The sequence below is a fragment of the Ambystoma mexicanum genome, chromosome 12 (genome assembly GCF_040938575.1).
Source record: "Ambystoma mexicanum isolate Mex_15411 chromosome 12, UKY_AmexF1_1, whole genome shotgun sequence".
Lineage (NCBI taxonomy): Eukaryota > Metazoa > Chordata > Amphibia > Caudata > Ambystomatidae > Ambystoma > Ambystoma mexicanum.
In genome coordinates, this window is record NC_090936.1 from 1,165,346,411 (window position 1) to 1,165,365,227 (window position 18,817).

At 45.4% G+C, this 18,817-nt stretch overlaps 2 protein-coding genes and 3 non-coding genes across 11 annotated transcripts in view; 4 read left to right on the plus strand and 1 right to left on the minus strand.

Moving 5' to 3' along the window:
• Positions 1-18,817, minus strand: part of N6AMT1 (N-6 adenine-specific DNA methyltransferase 1) — a 454,595-nt gene that overhangs the window by 254,875 nt on the left and 180,903 nt on the right. Inside the window, exon 1 of one of the 6 annotated variants that reach the window (XM_069629788.1) lies at positions 2,746-2,866. The exons of 2 other annotated variants lie outside the window; for them this stretch is intronic. Coding sequence is in view for 2 of the 4 variants with exons in the window: in XM_069629786.1 (XP_069485887.1) it covers positions 2,473-2,506 (34 nt within the window). In the remaining 2 variants the exon portion in view is untranslated. 3 more of the 6 variants (XM_069629786.1, XM_069629789.1, XM_069629787.1) reach the window with 3 other exon arrangements.
• LOC138514343 (large ribosomal subunit protein eL20) lies at positions 2,934-17,391 on the plus strand. 2 transcript variants are annotated; one of them, XM_069629791.1, is made up of 5 exons: positions 2,934-3,089; positions 4,646-4,825; positions 5,992-6,121; positions 12,983-13,092; positions 17,244-17,391. In XM_069629791.1, exons 1-5 carry the CDS (start codon positions 3,072-3,074, stop codon positions 17,334-17,336), a joined length of 531 nt encoding a protein of 176 aa, XP_069485892.1. In that variant the 5' UTR covers positions 2,934-3,071; the 3' UTR covers positions 17,337-17,391. The 2 variants fall into 2 exon arrangements, with proteins under 2 accessions (XP_069485892.1, XP_069485893.1); XM_069629792.1 differs by having other exon boundaries at positions 3,048-3,405.
• On the plus strand, positions 4,357-4,492 carry LOC138514824 (small nucleolar RNA SNORA68). The gene has a single exon (XR_011281970.1). It is a non-coding gene; the product is annotated as a small nucleolar RNA SNORA68 (small nucleolar RNA).
• On the plus strand, positions 5,096-5,224 carry LOC138514822 (small nucleolar RNA SNORA68). The gene has a single exon (XR_011281968.1). It is a non-coding gene; the product is annotated as a small nucleolar RNA SNORA68 (small nucleolar RNA).
• Positions 16,919-17,050, plus strand: LOC138514823 (small nucleolar RNA SNORA68). Its single transcript, XR_011281969.1, has one exon. It is a non-coding gene; the product is annotated as a small nucleolar RNA SNORA68 (small nucleolar RNA).

An 18,817-nucleotide genomic window follows, 5' to 3' on the forward strand; every position in this document is an offset into this window, starting at 1 on the left:
GTGGGGTTGTGAGGGAGGCTGGTGGAGGCGGGGGGCCATATGTGAAAGGGACCTCGAATGCCGGACAGGCCCAGATCAGGACAGAGGCGCAGGGGTGCTCCCGCACCCTATCTGGGGAGACTACGCAGGCCCAATGCCTCCATTCAGGATAAACATACCAACTAACCAAGCCCACTAACAATTTCCCCCTTCTGCATACACCTCTCAAACTCCAAACCAAACACAACCACAAACCTACAGCACAACAAACCGCAGAAATTTCACTACATTGCAACAACAAAACAAAAACACACATAGAATCGCACAACAGTACACGACGACTACTGGCCAAAAACACCCCAGGCCCAGCCAACAGACCCACCGGGCTGAGGCCGCCAACAGCACATCACTGCTCTCTTGCACTTTTCCAGCTTCTTCCTTTTAGCTCACCCTCCCTTTCTCTTTCAGAGCCGCCAGAGCACCAGGGGACCACTCCGGTGGTGATAGTGCGCGGTACAAATGTCCTTTAACATTAACATTCTGTAAAGGGTCCAATGCCAGATGTTCAGAGTCTTCTGCTTAGTGATGTCAGTCGCAGAGTGCTTTGTCTGCAGGAAGTATAGAAGGAGCAGAGGAAGTGTGGGAGCCTGGAAATATCAAAAATGGTGGGAAACTTCTGTGGACTGGTGCCTTTCCTCCAACTACTCTAACTCACACCTCTGTCTACACCGTATCAAAGAGTCTCTGCTAATTGCAACATGGTTGCGTGCTCTGTATTGTCCTGGCTGGGCTCACTTTTGAAATAGAGCTTCCCAGCTAACGGCCAGGGAGACTTCGTGTCCCATGGAGAAGGTGACAAATCTTCCCAAAGGAGTGTTTCTTGAACTGGAACCAAATGGTTGTTTTGGATGAAACTACGTCCCAGACAATGATACATGGATGGAAGTACCTATCAGCAAGATGAATCACTTGCAATCAAGCAGACAATAAAATGAAACCAAAATGTGATGGCGGCGGTATAATTGTAGATTCGCAGAGGCCACCATGCAGACCTGCCTACACTTGAAGATCAAAAATTCTGATATTTCTGCAGCCTCTGGCATGTGCACTTCTCATAACACCTATAAGTACTATAACTGTTCTTAATACACCCTTGCATAAACAAGTGGGCACATACATACACACACACTCATGCCAAATTAACATTTGGAGTTAGGATTCCTAAAAAGAAAAAAATGCAGCAATTATTTGCCTAGGATCACACACTTGAATTAAGTTGGGAAGCCGGGATTTCAGACCAGTCTACAACTTAAACACGTAACCATATCTTCTCAGCTGTATTTGGTAGATGTATGTGTTAATGTTTCACTTTTGAGAATACTCAAAATTACAAAAATCACTGGCGGAGTGCAGAACTCCTAATAAAATAGCTTGACAAATATATAAATCCAAATAGAAATATATTACACAAAAAAAGGTATACATTGTACCTTTCTACCACTGCCAGCCCACTTGAGTAGAGGAATAGAACTTTCAGAATGCAAAGTAATGCAAGCTTTAAAAAGACTTTAAGGTGCTGCAAACATACTCTCAACAGTTGAAGCCCCGTAACAATCACATTTTAATTGTCTCATTTCCATTTGACATAATGGAATTGAAACATTTAAAATGGTTTTGTTTTGAAAAAAGGCACAGACTTGAATATTTATGTGGAGCAATATTTTGGTTTCCGATGCAAAATAGGTAATGCTGCCTCTATTCTTATCACTTATTACAAAGAGTTGTTGAGTGCTTAACACACTGCCCATGGGGGCCCTGTGAGCATTGTGTCTCTCTCCCAGGAACCCTGTGATATCTGCTCAGGGAAAACAAAGGCTGCATTTTATTGCAGCCCCTAATAAACCTAGAGGTGTTGTGCTCTTACCTGGTGACCCAGAGAAGAGCATGAAAACCTGGTGGCCCTGGGACAATTCCGGAGGTTAGGCAGCTATGCCACCATGCCAAAACTAGACCTAGCTTTTGTTGAGCCTTTAATCTGCCACCAGGCGCTGCAAGCACACAATTACAGACCTTTAAATCAGGGTTGCCCACAGCTAAAGGCCTACCCAGGCTGCTGGAACTTTGGGTTACATCGAGCTGTTGGCAGGAAAAAACGTATGTAACTTTGTAACTGACATGTTGTCAAGCTACAGGCCAACTGCTGAGATTGGCCAGTAGGCAGGGCACAGCAGAGTTGCATGATTACACTTTATTTTTCAATGTGGAGCATTGTGAATGTGGTATCTGATTATCAAATCACACTTCCAGAGGCAGATCTACCCGCATCATTTTACAATAAAAAAAAAAATGCCAACACCCTGCTAGCATTTTTTCACAAGGGCAAAAAACACGATTGGCTGCTATGTCTGACAGGCACATGCTGGTGTAGCCACAAGATTCTACTGAGTTGCATTACATGCAGGATTTGCTCAGCTGCAGCAGCTGCCACTCTACCTCTTATTCCTTCAAGGGATCCATACACTGGCATGAAGCTCCACTACCATCAGTAGGTCGACTTTCGCGAATAAACCAACTCAGGAGCACAAGACCTGCACCACGGGGCGGTAAACGCTAAGGACGTGGAAAAGGGTCACTTCGGTGAAGACAAATCACGCAGAAGCAGGGCCAATTGCTCTGCGCATAGAACTGGCACCGCCAGTGCATTTAAAAGTCACGCGAAACGAATGCTGTTTAATACTGGATGGGCTAAACAAACGAATAGTTTACCCTTTCAAGATGGCCGTCTCATTCGTTATCTTTCTCCGGTCCGCGTTGGTCTTGTCTTTTCGCCCTTTCTCATTGGATCGTGATAAAACGTGCTACGCATAGAGTGTTGCACATGCATCTAAACTGTCTGCAATTGGCGACGTGATCCACAGGCGATGAATTGAAGTGACTGAAATATTAGCCAATCACCTCTAAGAACGTTCCAGTTCTCCTCCTATCGACGCTCGGGATCGGGGGACCAGGCGTCTGCTTCCGGCGGCCCGGTGACGTCCAGAGAGTTTCGGAGCCTGGGCTTCCTTTTCCTCGCTGGCCGCTGTCGAGGCACCATGAAGGCGTCGGGGAATGTAAGGACGCTCTTCGCAGTCGTGGCTGTTTGGTTTCTGGGCACGCTTGGCAGCCTCGGAGAGGCGTTGCGTGAGTGGGCAGGAGGCGTGTGCGCTTCCTGGCAGCCGCAAGGCGTGAGCCGGCTGTCACGGGCACAGCGGCGGGAGGAATGTGCCCAAGCATGGCGGCAGCCACCATGCGGAGCCCGCTTAAGGCAGAGGCCTCTGCCGCCGACGCTCGTTGCACCCCACGGCTTCCTCTAAATAAACCAATATGGTCTGGGAGTTGAGCGAGTCCAAGACTGGAGCATGGTTCACTTGTTCACTGTAGTTGCTGGTGAGCGCATTTCTTTCAGCGGGCTCTTATACGTTAAGCCCGTCCCTGTGATGTGTTGGGCCACCACCAAGTGGTGTGAGCTAGGATTGTGTCTACTCGTTGTTGGTTTGACAGGTGACTGGAGAAGATGTCCATATCGGCACCTAGGTTCGAGTCACTACATATGTTTTCAGTGCAACGCCCGTTCATGTTCTTGCGGGGGCCCTCCATTGGCTACACTACTCTTTTCAGGTCAATGTAGCGTAATGTGTTCCTATTTTGTTCAGGCGCATTGATCTACAGGATTTGAGCTTGTGCCGCCTGCTTAATACGCCCAGTGTAGTATATCCCATCTCTGCGCGCTTTGGCGTATCGTGTATGCACGTGCTTTATAAAACAAGGTATGCCTTATTTCTTGATCGATGAGGCCCATTTTCATAAATAAGATATTTCGTTAGCACCTGATTAGCAGTTATTTACTTTCGTTAAGTGGGCAGGAAGCTTCCTGTAAGCACCCTTGGCATGGGTGCTCGACTATTGCCATGTAGTGTGTGTATATATGTGTACACGCACACATTTGGGGGGGATATTTCTCTGGGTTTGGCATTTGAAATGGGCCAAAACTGGCATTCGGAATAAGCTTTGAGTCGTCCTTAATTAGACACTGCACACTTGCATCTTCTGTGTGTGCTACGGTATATGTCAAATTGTATTGAGGCTAAAAGGGCTATGCAAATGTGGGTTAAAAGGAGTCTCCACAATGATCTTCCTATGGTTTTAAAAGCGCTGCACGTCTCCTTTTTCTGAAGTAGTAAACTTGCTTTTGGGGCAGTTGGGTTTTAATGGGGTTTGAACACCAGATATAACTACTTATTTGGGAACCCCCTTAAAAGGGGCGCGGTTGGCTTCTTGGTAATCCTATGCAATTACATGGGCTAACAGTATTGCAAAATAATCCTAGCATGTCTATAAAAAGCACCCAAAACCCAAAGATCATTATTTTTTCATTGTGTAATGCTCTTGTCTGGTGTGCTGACATTAAATTGCACCTTGTCGCCTTTCATGAACTGTTCGTGTTTGTGATGGTGAAATTGAAGGTACTACATTACATTTGGTAATTATTGGGTGTCGAATGTTGGGTGGTTAGTGTATACTGTTTTAATGTTGGGTGGTTAGTGTATACTGTTTTACATGTTCATGCATCCACGTTTTGAGAATCGCCATTTAACATAACTTGGAACGATTTTCATTTTTTTTTTAGCTTCGGGAATACAAGGTGGTTGGGCGCTCCTTGCCTACACTTAAAGCCAAAATCCCTCCCCTCTACCGCATGAGAATATTTGCACCCAACCATGTGGTGGCCAAATCCCGGTTCTGGTACTTCGTTTCTCAGCTTAAGAAAATGAAAAAGGCTTCTGGAGAGATTGTCTACTGCGGCCAGGTAACTTGATATGGTATACATTTTAAAGGGGTTTTAAGGTTGGTCATGCACATGTAATCGTTATGCTCTTTTACATAAACACATTACGTTTTCAATGGCATTCATTGCGTTTATGTAAAAAGGCAGATTTGCAAAAATCGAGGGTGGCCGTCTTATCGCCCACCCCATCTGTCCCAGCAGGCAGTTAATGCCCCCACCCCCTCAAAGCTACTAATCGTTAACGATATATCCTTTAGTATCCTGCATTGCGTTTGTGATTTCTATTAGGGACTTGCACACAAAACCCAAAGAGCATTATTCCTTTGTAATGTTCTTGTCTGTTGTGCAGAGATTATGTGAACCTTGTCGCCTTTCAATTGCTGAAGTGCTTCTGAAAGTGAAACTGAAGGTGCCACACTCCGTGATGTCGGTGACCTGTCTGTTTTGGTGGTTGCAGTTTTATTTTGTGGGGTGTTTTAGGTACTGTTAAGGTTCGGTATTTGTATTTCCTGTTGTATGTACAGTGAAATGTTTTTCTACATTGGGCAGTGATGACTAAATCAATGGGCTGCTCTAATTGGAACCTTAATTGCATATAATCTACAATATTGTTTGCAATATTGGTAATAAAATGCATTTGAATTACTTTTTTGTCCCCCTTGGAGTTGGGGGTGGGGATAGAAGACCTGTATGTTGCTTAATGCTTGTTTAGTGCCTAATGTTATGGCTTCAAAGAAGGCTGTACAGTAAACTGTAGTCTGTGCATACATGGGAAGGAGAATCAACCCCTAGGGTACCTGCGTACAGCTGAGGGCTCTTCTATATATTTAGAACACATGCACCCTGAAAACATGTAGTCCAGGCAAAACTGCGGCCCTGCTTCCCATCACTGACATCTTGCATAATCGGTCTCGCGTGCACTCCATTGGCACAAAGAAAGGGCAAATTAGTTTGTGTCCAGTCTCATTTTGGCCTGTTTAGCATGCTGGTTGGTCGACTGAGCGATGCCTCAAAGCTCACTCTGCCATGATCCGGTCCTGTGCGCAAACCGTGGTGGCAGCTTTCGCTCCTTAGGAGGAGTTGGAACAAAACAGTTAGCGTGGTAGACAAATGTGCAATTAGTAAAAAAAAAAAGGCTTTGTTTTTGTCTACCCGGATTTCATTGCTGGTTTTTATTTATCCTGCAGGTGTTTGAGAAGTCTCCATTGAGGGTGAAGAACTTTGGTATCTGGCTGCGCTATGATTCTCGAAGTGGAACTCACAACATGTACAGAGAATACAGGGACCTGACTACTGCAAATGCAGTAACTCAATGCTGTAAGAACCTTGTGTTTAGTTACTGGTTTTGTCTCTGAATCTGTATATTTTTTATTTTATCGATATTTTAGCTTGGATGATGGCTAACCTAGTTTGTTTATACTTACTGTTTTTGGAAGACTTTTTGATATTGTAACTCCTACAAATTGTGTATGGAAATGTAAAGGGCTCACGTCTCTGGTGCTACTAACACAGCTGAACTCTTGAAAATCTGAAGGGAACTAGCCAACCCATCAGCAGTCTCCTGACGTACTGGCCACACACTTCACTGCAAAAACTCATGACATCGCACGCACCCTTGTGTCCCTTGCCCCGCCGCCTCCCATCCTCTCTGCCTTTCTCTCCTCCCACCTGATGAAGTCACGAGTTGTCCGCTCAATCAAGGTGTCCTCTAACAGGTCTCCGCCTGCTCCTTCAGAACCATTAAGGACAATATTGGCCCTTTCCCCTGCACTTATTGATTTCTGCAGACCCGTCTTGTCCAGCCAACTGCCACCCCAAATCTTATCACCCCCTACCTTGGGGAAACTCTTGGAGAAGCTGGTCTTCCCCAACTGACCCGGCAAGCTGAACTCGTTGGTTGCCTCCACGACCATCAGTTTGGATTCAGAGCATCCAGAGGCACAAACTGCTCTTCCAAACACCCATGAGGAGATCCTTGCATCTCTTGATTCCAACTCTCCAGATGTTCTCATTCCACTTGCTCTCCATATGGTCAACCACTTCATCCTCATAAAACGGCTCCACGATACCATAGGTGTATGAGGGCAGGCATTGGACTGGCCGACTTCCTTTCTCAATGTCTGTCCAGGTTATTCTGGGCTTTTTCTCCTCCCCTAGCTCAACCTGTGGTGTCCCCCAGGGCTCCAACCTTTCTTCCTGGCTCTTACACACTTATCTTGTTCTGCTTGCACACCTCATTCCCACCTTCTCCCTTAACTTCCAGTGTTACGCAGATGACCCAACCCTTTAAAGTTCCTTCAGACCCTCTCCTTACTCCATCATTCCTGACTGCCTATCTGCCGTCCAGTCCTGGTGTACTTCAATGCTCTCTGCCTCAATGCCAGCCAGACTGAGAATCCTTCCATCTTCTATGGGCTCTTGTCCTTCAGCAGAAACCTTGGCGTCACCTTTGACTCTTTTCCTTCCTCACATTCAGGACCTTGCCAAGAAGTCCCACTTTCAACTCCACCTCAAACGAATTCTTACTTTCCTCACTTCCCCCAGAAGCTGTCTCTAGATCTCTGGTCCATCTCTCTAGGATGGACAACTGCAATAGCATTTTCCTTAACCCCTTAAGTGCAAGGTATCTCGTCCTTGGGATTACCTCCCTGTTGCCAAGGACGAGATACCTTGTCCATGGCACTTAAGGGGTTGATGACAGAAAACGTTAGAAGGCATTGAATGGCGAAATACCAAAATCGCCAAAAAGGCCTTGGCACTGGAGGGGGCTGGGAGGAGGAACCCATGGCAGTTAAAGGGTTGATCTACCCTCTTCTCTACGACCTCTCCAGCTAATCCAGAATAGAGCTATGGATTTTATCCTTGGCCTCAAGACCAGGGACCACATTGTTCTTTTGTTTTAGCTATTAGACCCACGTTGCTGCTATTCCTTAGCCTTTTATTCAATTTTAGCATTGTTGGCCAATAGGCATGTTTAGGTTAGTACTGTGATTCTAGGAGGAAGATTTTTATTTATGTTCTGTAGTGATTGGCTAACTGAAATTAGCCTGCAGCCTATGCTGTGATGGTTTCCATCACCTTAATGTAGCATTCATTGCAAATATAGCCATCAGCATCTTTGGAGCTGGAAAATACCCAAGAACTACAGTTTCCTGTGGAGTCTTTAGGATCATGTCTGGCACGTAAAGGAGCCAGTTGGTTCGATTCGTTTCAGGAGTCGGGCCACCCCACTCTAAACCTCGCAGTAAGTGTTCAAAATGGGAATTGTGGAAGTTCTGAAAGCCATAAACTGCCAGAGACAAATCAGATGCACGATGCATGCACCAGGTTTTTCTAGATAATGTGCAAACTGACACCTGCCCTACTGCTATCCTCGCAGGACCCAGTTCCCCCAAGCTTTTCTCAGACTGAGTTTGGGTCGCGCTGTAATACAGATACTTCAGTTGATATGTCACGCTCTTATCTCCTCACCGCTGCATCCCCACATGAGGTTGCTTTCCAGGCCCGCATGGGTGGGACTGCGTCTGAGTTGTTAGTGATGCTATCACCTGAAACCATAGCTTCTCCGTCAGTATACCACATAAACCATAGACCTATTCTAATCTAAGCAGTCCATGTTCACTCTAGTGCCAGGTGAAAACCCTACAAAAGTCTCTCTGCCCCAGTGCTCCTTAAAATATATGCTACTTAACACAAGGTCACTCCCCAAACATGCCACTTAAGTGGCTGCTCGTAGACCATAATCTAGACTTCTGTGCCCTGATGGAGACATGGAGTCATGAAGTGGCCGACCCCGCTCTGGCACTGGCTCTCCCAGGCTACCACGTGTTTAGGCAGGATAGTGAAGAATAGAGGGGGAGGTGTAGCACTTATTAGATCTGAGTTGAAAACGTGGGAAAGCAAGATTGATACCATCCCAGGAACTGAAATTTTAAAGTAGTTATGGGTGCTGAAACCTCACTTGGCATCCTTTTACTCTTCCGAGCCCCACATCAGACCCCAGCTCTTATGAAGTCTTTCCTGAAACCCAATACCAAATTAATACTCCTTGGAGATTTCCATCTTCGGCTGGGTTGCAATGCGCATGCCATCGCTAAAGTAATGGAGAGCACTCTACTCACTGGGCTTCTCCCATTGTATCAGAGACCCTAGTCATATTAAAGGACATACCCTGGACTGGGTTTCGTCACTGAACATGAACCTAACCAACAGAGGTAAAGCCTTGTCCATGGTCGGACCATTTTTGTATATGCTTTCAGTCGCAGATTGCATATTTTAATAGTTACTCAGCCCAAAATGTCTCTAGCCATTAGAAGTCGGAAAAACGTGAACAGACTGCTTGGGCCACTGCCCTGAATAGTAAAATTGGAAACATATACCATTTTGAAGAAATTTCAGCCACTTTGGTGAACTCTTGGCTTGGCCACATAGAAGTGTGCCCCAGTTAAGATTAAAACTCAATCGATAGTGCAGAGAGATTCCTGGTTTAACAATGATCTTAAGGAACTTAAATCTAAAATGCAAGCTTTTTTTACGCTGGCCGTCAACTTGGAGAAACACTCGGCGTAGCAGCAGCCGAGTACAAACTAGCAGTATTTACAGCCAGAAAGGAGTCACTCAACGCTAGAATGGTTAACGCCAAATCTGATAAGAACTTTTAAAAAATATTAAAGGAGCAATTGTATACCCTTGGCCCCACAAAAGACCCTGTTCTAAAAAAAGGACTCTTGGTAAACAGAATTCAACAGGCCTTGTTTAAAAACTAGAAAAATCAGTAATGGGAGAAAAAAACTCATTCTGAGTAAACAAAGAGTTGGAAGACTAGCACTCCTGTCCTTAAGGATAAGGAGCAGCCAACCTTCCATTTTATGTTCATCTCTGAAGAATTGGCCAAAACTATTGCTCGACTTAAAAGTACGAGTTGTATGGGAGTTGAAAACGTGGGAACTACAGGCCTATTACTAACACCACAAAAATGTTGGGCAGTTGCTTATTTCTTGCGCAAAACCAAATTCTTCATGATTACCATCAGGCTTTCGAATTAATCATGGAACAGACTGCTCTCGCAGCCTTAAAATCACATCTTCTACAAGGCATGGACAAAGGGCAAATCTCCTTACTTATGATCCTCGACCTATCGGCAGCCTCCGACCTGGTGGACTATTCTGTCCACCAGGTTAAGGGACAATGCCAATTTGTCCATTGCAGCAACCCAATGGATCTCCTTTTTGAAGGGTAGGCGAGTAAGAGTCGCAAGTGACCTGGCAGGAGCGAATCCCACCACTCTTATACAGTGTTCCGCTGGGAGCATGCCTCTCCCGTGCTTCTATAATATTTCTATGATCCCCTTTTTTCAAATGCTTTAACAAGAAGGGATTATATTTGCAAACTACACGGATGATAGGCAATGCGTCATCCGCATCTCTGGCTTGCATCATGAGGGGGGAATTTATGTTAAGTGTACAAAAGGATACAAAATTGGATGGTAGCACGGCTTTGCCATTAACCGCTCAAAAACCACTTGCTCATAGGGTCCGAAGTAAAACTTGAGAAATTGGGCACGATGTACAACAATTTCAAAATGGCCAATTGTAGTATTGAGGTTATGAGAAAGGTGAAGACCCTGGGTAAATGCCGAGACAAATCTGAACATGAAGGCCCAGGTGAATTGTTTGGTTTTCTTATTTCATCACTCTTCTGCCATCTGCGACCCTTTATCGGGGAAAAAAAATCGGGCGACTCTAGCTAGGGCTGTAATAGGTTCCAAACTGGTCTATTGTTGGAGCCTGCTTTTGTGCATCCCTCAATCTGACTCAATGACTCCAGGTAATTCAAAATGGGGCGGTTAGAGTTGTTAAATGACTTCAGAGGAGAGACCACGTATCTGAGCCAAGAAAGTCTTCATTGGCTACCGTCCCGATTCGGGCTATGATATCATTTAGGCTTCTACTTATTACCCACAAATGCCTGATGGGCCTTACGGAGGCCATCGTAATTAAATATACCAGGTCCTTGATCTGACCATACCACCTTGTAACACTAATGAGGCACGGTTTGGTGCCTTGGTTTAGCGCCCCCCCTTGGCCTGGAATACCCGAATTCCTATGTTAAGGACTATTTCCTCTACAGAAGTTTATAAGAAAAAGACTTTGCTTTTTTCTTAAAGTCCAAGTTAGACGGTTTCTCTGCCCCTGGGAGCATGTATCACTCTGGATGCTTCCCTGTTCTCGGTTCATTGTATGAGAGTCTGCCCTTAAGCCCTAGGGTACCTGGTGCGTGTAATAAATCCTAAATCTCTGCTGGCTCCCGGTTGTTGCGAGGATTGCATTGAAATCCCTCTGCATCACCCACAAGGCTGCTGGGGAACTTGCTCTACACTCCAGATCTTTACGTTCCTCCAGCACCCACTGTGTCAAGCGCTTCGCTAAACAGCAAGCTTGTGGCCGATCTTTCCTTCGCAGGCTTCCTTGTATGGATCGCCCTCCCCCTTCCTTAGTCTTGAGTCGGGTCTGAAATTCCGGAAGCTCCATGACTTTCCTTTTCACCTCCTCCCTCAAACGCCAGTTGCCGAGATTGGTGACCGGGGACCTTGTGTGTCCTCCTAGGGCCCGACTTTCCAATTGACTACAGCCTCTGCCCACCCCAGCACTTGCCCTGGCACCCTCTGGCCTATGCCACCACATGCCTGCACTTATTTATTGGCAGCTGACCACTCCACCTTGGTACTTAGAGCTGCTCACTCCCTAGCACTTTCCTCTTAAAACGCCTAGCACTTACGCCTGCCCCCACGCCCTGTGGGAGCTTTGAAACACAATTTACTTGATGTGTAGTGCCTTACAAACAAAATAAATCTGGCTTTAGACCTAGAAATGGCACAGAATCCACCCTCCTCGATCTAAAGATACAACTTGATCTCGTACCGCGCCATTCTCATGCTACTCGACCTCTCGGCAGAATTTGGTCTCGTGGACCACGATCTCCTCCACCACCTCCTTAAACTTCTCCCAAGAAGCGGTCTAATCCTTCCTGTGCGACTGAACCTCTAGGGTCTTCGCTGGCACAGAAGCAGCCGACCCCTTCCCAGTGCCCTATGGAGTCCCACAGGGCTCCTGCGTCTTCCCCACACTTTACAACACTTCCACAAAGGACCTGTTTGATGGCCATTACAATCTCTAAACTTTACACATTTTGCAGATGACACCCAGATTCTCTTCAAACTACCGCACAAACATAAATCGCATCTATAACCTCATAGAGGCTTGGATGACCAACCACCACCTCTGCCTTAATGATAAAATTTAGCTACTCGATCTGCTCCCCCTACCATCTCTCACACATTTACTCTGCTTACACCTCCATCTTTGATGGAAACAGTATCTCTCCCCATGTCAAAACTCTAGAGGTCTACCTAGGCGCCGAACTCTACCTTAACATGTTAAGGCCATGACCACCTCCGCATCATACTCGTAACTTCCTCAATTCCTCACCCCCTAGCAACTGCCTCAACCATGCCAGGGCAATCGGCAGCAAATTTGATTACTGTAATGCCATCCTAGCCGGGATCTCCACTAAGAACCAACGACAGCTCGCACATAACGCCCTCAGGCCTGTATGGGGCCTCAAACGCTCAGAGCACATCTCCCAAATCCGATGCCCACTGGCTTCCTGTCAAGCACGCATTGAATTTAAATACTTTCTTCCACTCACTGCTGCCCCTACAACGCAGCCCCTCCCTATCTCATGCGCTGCATCTCCTCCAAAAAAAATAATCTGCAAACCCTACTTCCAACCTCTCACTTACTACCACCAGATTCACCCAAACTATCGGGGGGCGGCTTTTGCTTCACTGTCATCGCTCCCACCTGCAATCGGAAACTAACCATCCTACCTTGCATTTCGCAAACCAGACAAAACCTCACTTTTAACAAGTGTGCATGATTATCTCTAACCACTGTGAACTGTACTCTTATATGTAATCTAGTACCATGATACCTCTGGGTCCTGGGCACGTGTAACAAATGAAATGAATAAATGACAAAAGTAATCACAATTTGCAGTCTTAGTTTTTATAATTTGATTCCTACATCCAGTACTTGCATTTGAAATGAATTGTCATGAAAGTAGAAATGAAAATTGGTTTTAGCAGTCCATTTATTCATGTATAAATATTTATTTTAGACCGGGATATGGGTGCTCGCCATCGCGCCAGAGCCCATTCTATTCAGATTATGAAGGTCGAAGAGATTGCGGCCAGCAAGTGCCGTAGGCCTGCAGTCAAGCAGTTCCACGTGAGTAGACTTGCTTTTTCTAATATTGGGGAATGCGATGGATGTACCAATGTGTAGAACTTAAGCATGTGTTCTCATGTACAACTTTAGCCTAGGGACTTTTTTGTTGCTTCAGTTGCGATATTTAGCTGATATAAAGCTTTAATCGGCCATGTTTGCAAAATTATGGGGACTACCAGATCAGAAACAATTGTACCATGTATCATTAGGATCTTAGTTTCCAACACATGGTTATACTGGGAGAAGAACAAAAATAGGCTTTTGCTTCTCAGAAAAAGGCATTAGTGCAATAAGCACCAGTCAACAAAATGTATTTTGGGAAATTTCAGATCTGGGACAAGGTAGGACCTCAAAAAAGGGAAATCTTAAATGAAAATACCGTTTTGGTTTTTTTTCTTCTCTTAGCATGACCATGTGTTGGAAACTAAAAACCTACGGATACATTGGTACAATTGTTTCTGATCTGGTAGTACCCCATAATTTTTCAAACATGGCTGCTAATTCTTCCACCCCTAAATTCTTCCATCCCTTCAGTGTAATGGAGTAATTGTTAATATTGAAGGTGTCCGCTAAATAACGCAATTGAAGCAACAAAAAATGTAATGTATTAAAAATATCCATTACTTAACTAAAACCCACTCGTATGAAAAGCACCGGCCTAAAAACGTGCAAAAGACATAGGTGAGTGATTGCCCCTTTGTAATCAGAACGTGTGCTGTATGTGAACACATGTGGGGTAGTGTAGTTATATCCCTGGCTAGTAGCAGCGTACATATACCCCAGAAAAGCAAACTATTGGGCCTTTGGCTGAAGATCAAGCCACCAGTAACCCTAATGGTAAGCAGTTTTAGAAAGAAGGCTCCAGCCTTACGTGAAGGGGCTGTTCAACCTTGCCATGAAGTGTGAGGGTGTGTAGGTATATATGGAAGACCCGCATTTATTGCAAGCACTAAATGCTTTATATTCATGTAAATTAACAAGGGGGGTCCTGGGAGTCCCTCTGCCAGACATTAGTCCTGGTTACGAGAGACTTACCCAGAGTCTTTAGCTCACTATCTTTCACAGAGAAGACTCTGGGTAAGTCTCCCTTAACCCAGACTAATGTCTGGCAGAGGGACTCCCAGGACCCCCTTGTTTGCATATTCAAGTAACTTTGGGTCTCACCCTAAGTTACTAGGGGAATCCAGACGTGGGCCCCTTGCTCACTATTCTTAGAGAGGCACATATCCACCCTACTGATGAGGTCCAAACAGATCGAAACACGTGTCTGGGGTTTCTGTTGGTACTGTTGTTCAGAGGAGAATTGCCTAGCATTCCGGTGCTGGACTGCCCCAGGGCAGGACAAAGACTGATATGTTTGGGATATTTCTTCTCTGTGAAAGATAGTGAGCTAAAGACTCTGGGTAAGTCTCTCGTAACCCAGACTAATGTCTGGCAGAGGGACTCCCAGGACCCCCCTTGTTAATTGTAATCTTTATATTCCTGTGAAAGTTCCCAGAAGATATTGATACGCTTGTTTGCAACTGTATTCCAGTCTTGGTCCCGAAAAGGCCAAGGGCGCTGGGTTGAATGGTGTGATCTGTGATCCCTTGTAATCTAGGTCCTACAGGAACGGCCTTAAATGCCGCCTACTGTCTAATGCCTGAATTCCTACCCCCGCCGCCCTTCAGCAACCCGTGACACTACCTCACCTCATTTGCCCTCTGAAAAAGGCATGTGGCGTTCTGGCCTTGCTCGTCATTCTTTCGTGTGGCGTTAAGCACTCGTGCCACGTGCTGGAACAGGTGTTAACGGCCCGGCAGCCCAAACAGGTGCTTAACGCCATTAGCAACCCAGGGTGCTAAAAAAGGATTCCATTCATTGAACGGCATGTGCGACCGTTCAATGAAGCAATGCTTTTCTAAGATGCCAGACATGGAAAGGGATGGCTGGGCTTTTCATGGCCCCTCTTCCATGGTGGTAGGGGAAGCCGCTGCGGTGGTTGCCTGCGCCGCCACAACACACGGGTAATTGGGGGTGGTAAAGGGGAATGGGAGAAGATGGCGGCTGGAGCTGGCTGTGAGGCAGTATGGAAGGCGGGCTTGCACCAGCGATTCCAAGTCGCCAGATTTGGCTTTTATCCCCTGCTAGGGTGCTAATGGAACATGTTGACCTTCACTTTGCTCTGGGAAGTTCTGTGGTGTGACAGTCACGTTTCTGCACCCCATCCCCCCGCCGCCCCAAATCACACTACCTCTTCAACTCTTCGTTGGCTTTCCTTTTTCCTCCCATACGATCTGCCACTGATTGCATTTGTTTCATGATGAATTCTTCATACTAGTTATCTCTTTTGCGCTACACCCTCCCCCACATCACACTACCTGGAACTCAGGTTAACAACTCCAACTCTAGTTGTTGGACTGATCCTTGATATAAGAAAGGGAGGCCCTACCTACCACTCCCTATGGCTGTTTAACTGTTATAAAAAAAACCTCAGCCATCTCGAGTCATTGAACCCGCCCCTCAACTTTTGAACTGTGTGCTCCCATCTTTGTTCGTTCCTTGACCCAGGCTGCGTCTCCAAGCATCATAAATCCTTCCAATTCTCCCAACCCTACAATGCTTCATCCATCCACTTCTACATCTGGAATGTCCTGCTTGCATGAGCCTGTGATTCCATCAATTGAAATCCGCCCTCAATAGCGCCTTAGATATCATGCCACTGACCACTTCCGTTTAGCCCCCTCCCACGTGTGTATAATTGTACACCATACCACTGTCAAAAGTATCGTGTTAATGTTTTGTACCCATTTTCTGCTTCACCCTCCCATTTACTTCACTGCTGCAATCGGAGGTCTCCCAGCTTGGCCTTGCTTTTTTTTTTCTTCCGTTCAATGCTGTAACTTGGTTTCTTAGCATAATGTTACTATACACGCATGTGTTTGGAAGGGAGCTCGATTGAATGGGAAAAGGTTTTTCATTTAATCATTGTACCAGTGCCATCTGCGTAACCCATTGCTTCAGGGAGCAGGGCAGGAGATTCTTCTCTCCCAACAGCACTGCCCTACTGCATAAAGTACCAAGCCCAATATATGCTGGCATCCTCTCTGCTGCTCTTGAGTTAGGTTCCTGCTTTAAGCAACACAATAACTAAAATTGCCTTTAGGTTCTAGTTCATATGCGACAAGTGTGAAAAATGTACACGTACTGTTGAACGAAATAAATCCTATTTGAGTACTGATGGAAACATGGGTGCAGTGGAAGTACAAACAACCCTGGCACGAGGAAGGAAAGCAAACAAAATGATTTAAAACAAATTGGGTCGCCGTCCCCTGCAGGGGACTAATTTCAGAGTGCTAAGAATGCAGATTTGCAAATGGAAGTGTACTTCACAAGCTAGTTGGTTGCCTCTCTTGTTCTTTCCAAGCCCCATAGCCTTCGGAGTCACGAAAGGGCAGATTTGCTGCTGTCAGCTGAGAGTGCATTTGAGCTGTCCAACATGGGGTCAGTGTAGGTAGTTAGCTTCAAGCGTATGTATAACTACATTTCTAGTGGGGCAACTGGCTGTGCTGATCTCGGTGGGGGGGCGATCCTTCTCCTAGGACACATTATTTCAGTTGCACAGTTTACTAAATACTGTCATTTGTTCTGTCTGCTTAATGAACAATTACTTGTTTTACAAGCTTTCTCGTAATTTAAAAAAGTAATTTAAAAATGCACTTTGAAAGTTCGTTTCAGAGAGCACCATGATTTGATTTCCTTAAGTATCTTCAGTCTGCTTTCTCTGCTTCTCATTTCACTGCATACTGCTCACTTGCATGTTGGTGCCAATGTTAATTTTTCTTAAATTGCACCCAAAACCCAAAGAACGTTACTTCAATCTGTAACATTCTTGTCTGGGATGCAGACATTAAAATGTACCTTGTCGCCTTTCATAAGCCGCAGTGGTCATGAAAGTGAAACAGAAGGAGCTACATGTTTTTCTCACTTAAAACTGAAGTCACAGGCTTTTCTTGACCAAAAATATCTGCAAAATGCATTCATTGATTTTCGACAACTGTTAATAGATTCCGGTCTTTACCTACAGTGTTCATTATTTTCATTCAGTAGTGCTACAAAAGAGGCTAAACAGTGTTTTTTGCAATCTGACACATTTCTCGTTTTGCTTGCAGAACTCCAAAATCAAGTTCCCTCTTCCACACAGAGTTCTGCGTCGCCAGCACAGACCACGTTTTACCACCAAGAGACCAAACACATTCTTCTAAAAGGAAAACTGTCCTGTTGGGGTTGTGTACTAATAAATTCTGTTTGGAAAATTGGTGACTTTTTGTTTTTTATAAAGTGCTGTAGCTGTGCGCTTGCAGCTTTTGGACTTCATAGTAGTAGTAGTCTGCATTCTGATACCCCAGGATTTGTCAATCGCAGGCCCCTTTTTGTGCCAAGAAATGCACACTTACTATTTTGTTTGGGCTCTTAGTTGTGGCTTGCGACACTGATGAGCCTAAACTATTGCATTAGAGTACAGATGGGGAGGGATACTGTAGGTGTTTGCTCATGTGCCCACTCATTGCCTGCCCATGTATATCCCTATGGCCTTTCCTACCGCTCTGAGCCCAAAACACCTCACGGGAACTCTTTAATCAAACTTTGTAGTGCCTGCCAGTGTTTTTTTTTTTTTTTTGCAGTCTTGAGGGTTAATGTCTTAATTGGAGTTGTAAACCTGCTACTGGTTTTATAAAAATGTTGTACCATGCATTCCATCAGCCACTATTTTCAGCAATCTGCATGTCCTGTGAAAAAAACAAGCATTGGCAAAGCCAACAGTTTTGGCTTGTGTGCAAGTGTTTAGCTTTTGCCAGGCACTGTGCTTGGATGCACAGGTAGGTACTAACCATTTTGCACCTGCTACCATAAATGACCAGTTAATCACCAGTTAATAACACTACGGGTGTGCCTGGCAAGTGCCTTTCCCATGCTACAGAAGTCCAAACTGTTACCATTGCCAATGCTAGTTTCTTTTGGGATTGGATACCAGGTACTAACATACTCGAATGCACTATTGCTGTAATTGGGTGGGTTACGCTCAACTACTGAGCTCCAGTAAGAGCAGTTAAGTACAACCCTGTGCTAACCAGGTTTGAAGGTGTAAGGGAAGACCTCTGACACAAAGGCTTGGTTCACCGCTTTCAAGGAAAAATGCTTAAGAGGTATCAGAAGGTACTGAAGAACCAAAGTGACATAAAGCAAAAAAATCGTTTAATGACGTGAACAATGATTACTCCCCCCACCCTCATTGGCTACCACCTATATACATACTGCCAGTTCCCTATAGTCCCTTGACAGAATGGCCACATCTTGATCTACCCCTCCCTAGTTTCTCGTTTCCCAGCTACTAGATTATGAGTTAGCTGGGATGTCCTGCTCTATCAGCCTAGTGACATGGCGTGTGCACCTGGTCGTTGGCATGAATTCTGGCAACTGAGGTCAAATTGGCCCATGAGATAAGTGTGCGTCCCTTGATACAGACACGCATGTGCCCCACCTTGCCTCTGGTCTAGCTCTGTTGGCATCCCTTCTTACTCTTGGTATCACAAATCCGAAATGTTCTGCTCCTCGCTCACCCCCTTATCAGTTGCCACCGATGGCACACCACCATGCTCTCGCAGACCACATTAATCTGCCCAATTCTGACAGATTTATGTACTATATTTTCCAACGGCCTGGCAGTTCAAATAGGGTGGCCATT

Bases quoted from the DNA above. Each gene is read 5' to 3' on its own strand.
- LOC138514343 (XM_069629791.1), top strand. The intron at 4,826-5,991 runs GTAACTTGATAT...TTTATCCTGCAG, and splicing joins AGATTGTCTACTGCGGCCAG to GTGTTTGAGAAGTCTCCATT. The intron at 13,093-17,243 runs GTGAGTAGACTT...TTTTGCTTGCAG, and splicing joins CTGCAGTCAAGCAGTTCCAC to AACTCCAAAATCAAGTTCCC.